This window comes from Anolis carolinensis, chromosome 2 (assembly GCF_035594765.1).
Source record: "Anolis carolinensis isolate JA03-04 chromosome 2, rAnoCar3.1.pri, whole genome shotgun sequence".
Taxonomy (NCBI): domain Eukaryota; kingdom Metazoa; phylum Chordata; class Lepidosauria; order Squamata; family Dactyloidae; genus Anolis; species Anolis carolinensis.
The window spans coordinates 206,856,558-206,859,771 of record NC_085842.1 but is presented as its reverse complement, the minus strand read 5'-3'; the positions used below and the strand labels follow the sequence as shown (position 1 = coordinate 206,859,771).

General features: G+C 45.1%; 1 protein-coding gene across 1 annotated transcript; it reads right to left on the bottom strand.

Annotated features, from left to right (window-relative positions):
* Positions 1 to 723: 723 nt before the first annotated feature.
* On the bottom strand, positions 724 to 2,995 carry LOC100553405 (leucine-rich repeat-containing protein 3). The gene has a single exon (XM_062971597.1). It carries the CDS (start codon positions 2,985 to 2,987, stop codon positions 2,166 to 2,168), a length of 822 nt encoding a protein of 273 aa, XP_062827667.1. The 5' UTR covers positions 2,988 to 2,995; the 3' UTR covers positions 724 to 2,165.
* Positions 2,996 to 3,214: the final 219 nt, after the last annotated feature.

The following is a 3,214-nucleotide window of genomic DNA, read 5'->3' as shown; positions in this document are numbered from 1 at the left end:
CTTTGAGTGTGTGTGTGGCCTGCAGGCCCAAAGAGGCCACAAAGAAGAGCCAAAGGCTGAAAAAACAGCATCAATGAGCCAGATTGCATTTTGCCTATCTGGATTCAGAGATGGGTTTATCCCACCAAACCTAACAACTCAAATGAATGCTGGAGAGAACCTGAGGACCAGTGAAACGATGAGACCTTCTAGCCCTAAAACTGAGGGAAAGAGGAGCATGGGAAGCCTGCACATTGCCGCCAATGGGACAAAAATCAGGAGACCAAATAGTTACCGTTCGCACTTTCCTTTAGTATCATTGCTTTTTCGGTTTGGCGAGGGGTCTCCTATATTGTGCCAAATGAATGAACGGCACAAAACAAAAACACAGATGAAACAAATGAGACACATTTTGGGCCCATGACTACTAGGCAGTATGCAGGGCTCCAAATATTATAGGACTGCAACTTCCATCATCCTTAGCCAGCAATTGCCAGTAGTGGGTAGCATTGCTCATTGCAGTCCAAGAATATCTGGAAAGCCAAATAATTCCCACTTGGAGGTACATAAAGATCATGAGGCTTGAATGAATCACTGTGATCATGTACAGATGATCTTTGGCATGGAGTCCAAATTCCCAGATTTCATGTTTACCAGCATGATATTTTAAGATGACTTCTTCGTGGAAGGAACCGGGGAAGATTTATATTGAGTCCCTCAGCAAGTGATGCAAGCAGATCAGGGTGGAAGGCAACAAAATACTTGGTTTATTTTGCAAAATTCCAGACAATAAACAAGAGGCAAAAGTAGAAAATCGACAAATCAAGTGTTTGATCACTGGTCCCAGCCCAGGCTAACTCAACATGTTGTTTATAAAATACCTTGGAATTTCAGTAGAGAGAAAAGTTAGTCAAACTTACTTTTGTTAGATAAACTACTCTTGTTATTGTTTGTTGTTTTACTTTTTTTCTTGCTTTAATTTATATTAAACTGATTATATCTTTCTATGTAATATGTGTTGAACCTTCTCAATACAGCTGTAGGAAAAATCGAATTAACTGAAAAAAATGGTGTGATGAAAAGATGGAGTGTCTATAGTGGAGGACTGGCATTTGGCAGCATTCCTTAATCTGGTGCCGCTCTCAATGCATTGGACAATGACTCTCGTCATCTGCAATCAGCCTAGCCAGTAGTTGGCTGTGATGATAAGAACCGTAGTTGAACATATAATAAGGGTGTTCTGCCACAGGGTTATATTGGGCTAAACCATGAAGGACTTGGTCTGTGGAGACTGATGGATTCCTAGTCAGTAGAACAATGAATCTGTCCAGGGGTTTAGCATGAACTTTAAAGTAGCAATCTAAAGTGCTGAGACCCATTCCTAGAATACATTCAGCACTTTGAAGAGCTCATTTGAACTTCAGACTTGAGTAGATTCATTGCCCCATGGACAGGGCATCATTAGGCAGCATTAGAGCTTGGGGTGAATACATTAAGAGTTGGTTCTGGACTAGGAATGCTGGGAATTGTTGTTCTGTGTTGTATTTATTATCCCCACAGTATATTCAAGCAATAATAGGCAGGGATTGTTATCACCACCAAGGTCGCCCCCATATTTTACAAAATGGAGACCAGGAGTAGGCATCATGCAGCTCTCTAGCAACTCCCAACATCCATAGCCAGCAATGACCAATAGTGAGGAGCATTATGGAGAGTTGCATGATTCCTACTCTGAAGGGCCACATGATCCCACTCCAAGCTAGACAAAGTTCTTGAGTTTAAATGGGTCTTGAGACTGTTGCTGAGATCATCTGTGGATGATCTTTGACACGGAGGGCAGAATCATAGAATCGTAGAGTTGGAAGAGACCTCACAGGCCATCCAGTCGAACCCCCTGCAAGAAGCAGGAAAATCTCATTCAGAGCACTCCCCACAGGTGGCCATCCAGCCTCTGCTTAAAAGCCTCCAAAGAAGGATCCTCCACCACTGTCCGGGAAAGAGAGTTCCACTGCCAAACAGCTCTCACTGTGAGAACTGTTTGGCAGTGGAACTGTCTGCCCTAAACCTTTTGTTTCCAAAACAATTTAAAAGGTGTTTATAAAGTTTGAAATAGTTTATATTTATCATGCAATTCCCACCTCAAATGTATATTTGTTGTGTAGCTCCACCTTACATAAGTCCAGTCCTCAGAGGATGGTACTGAGAGTGTCGTCTTCCTCTTCCTCCTCCTCCTCCTCAGGGCTTGACTGCTTGCTAGGCAGGGGCAGGGACTTTAGATATTCCAAGTGACGCCGTGTCTCGGCTTGGTTGCGTCGGACATAATAGATGACATAAGAGATCACTACAGTGAACCAACAGAACATAGTCAGCAGCATAGCCAAGTCGGTGTTTCTCTGCTGGCTCAGACAGAAGTTGACACCCGAGTTGAGCAGATGGGCCAAGGTCTGGCCTGCGTACTCCTCCCAAGTGGCAGTGGCACACACAATGTCCTCCACTGTTTCAGGGTCCAAGGGAAGAGACCTCATCAGTTCCTGCAAGGGGCAGTCACAGTGCCAGGGGTTGTCATAGAGCTCCAGCCGAACCCACGACAGCATGATGAAGGGAGTCACCTCCATCCTCTGCAACTGGTTGCCTGAAAGGTCCAGCAGCCTGAGTCCCCCACTTAGACCCCGAAAGGCTGCTGGAGCAATGCTCTGGATGAGATTGTCTGCGAGGTGAAGTTCGCGGAGCTGTTTTAGGCCATGGAAGGCTCCATTTGGTATATGGGTGATCCAGTTTGAGTTAAGATAAAGGACACGGGTGTCACTAGGGATGTCAAAGGGGATCATCACCAGGTCCCTTCGGTTGCACCACACCATGCCACTCTCTGGTGGACAGTCGCAGCTTTCGGGGCATGGAAGAGTGCCTTGAAAAGCAAGGATCAGGAGCAGAAGGGTGGACAAAGCTGGCATCTCTGCATAGCTCTTCTCTTCTGTTGGGAAGGTCAGAAGAGAGGGTGAGAGAGTCATCCAAGAGCAAAAAATAAGTGCAAACTGGGGAGGCAAATGAATGGAAGAAAATCCTTTGAGCACAGGGTCAAGGGAATTCTTGCTGTTTTGCCCTACAACTCCCATCATGCTTCACCATTGGCCCAAGGTGGGATATGAAGTTCATACTGTTCGGAAAGCCAATGCTTTCCTATTTCTATCTTAGCACTTGGAGCATATTTTGCGGGGATTTATTCAATAATATTTCT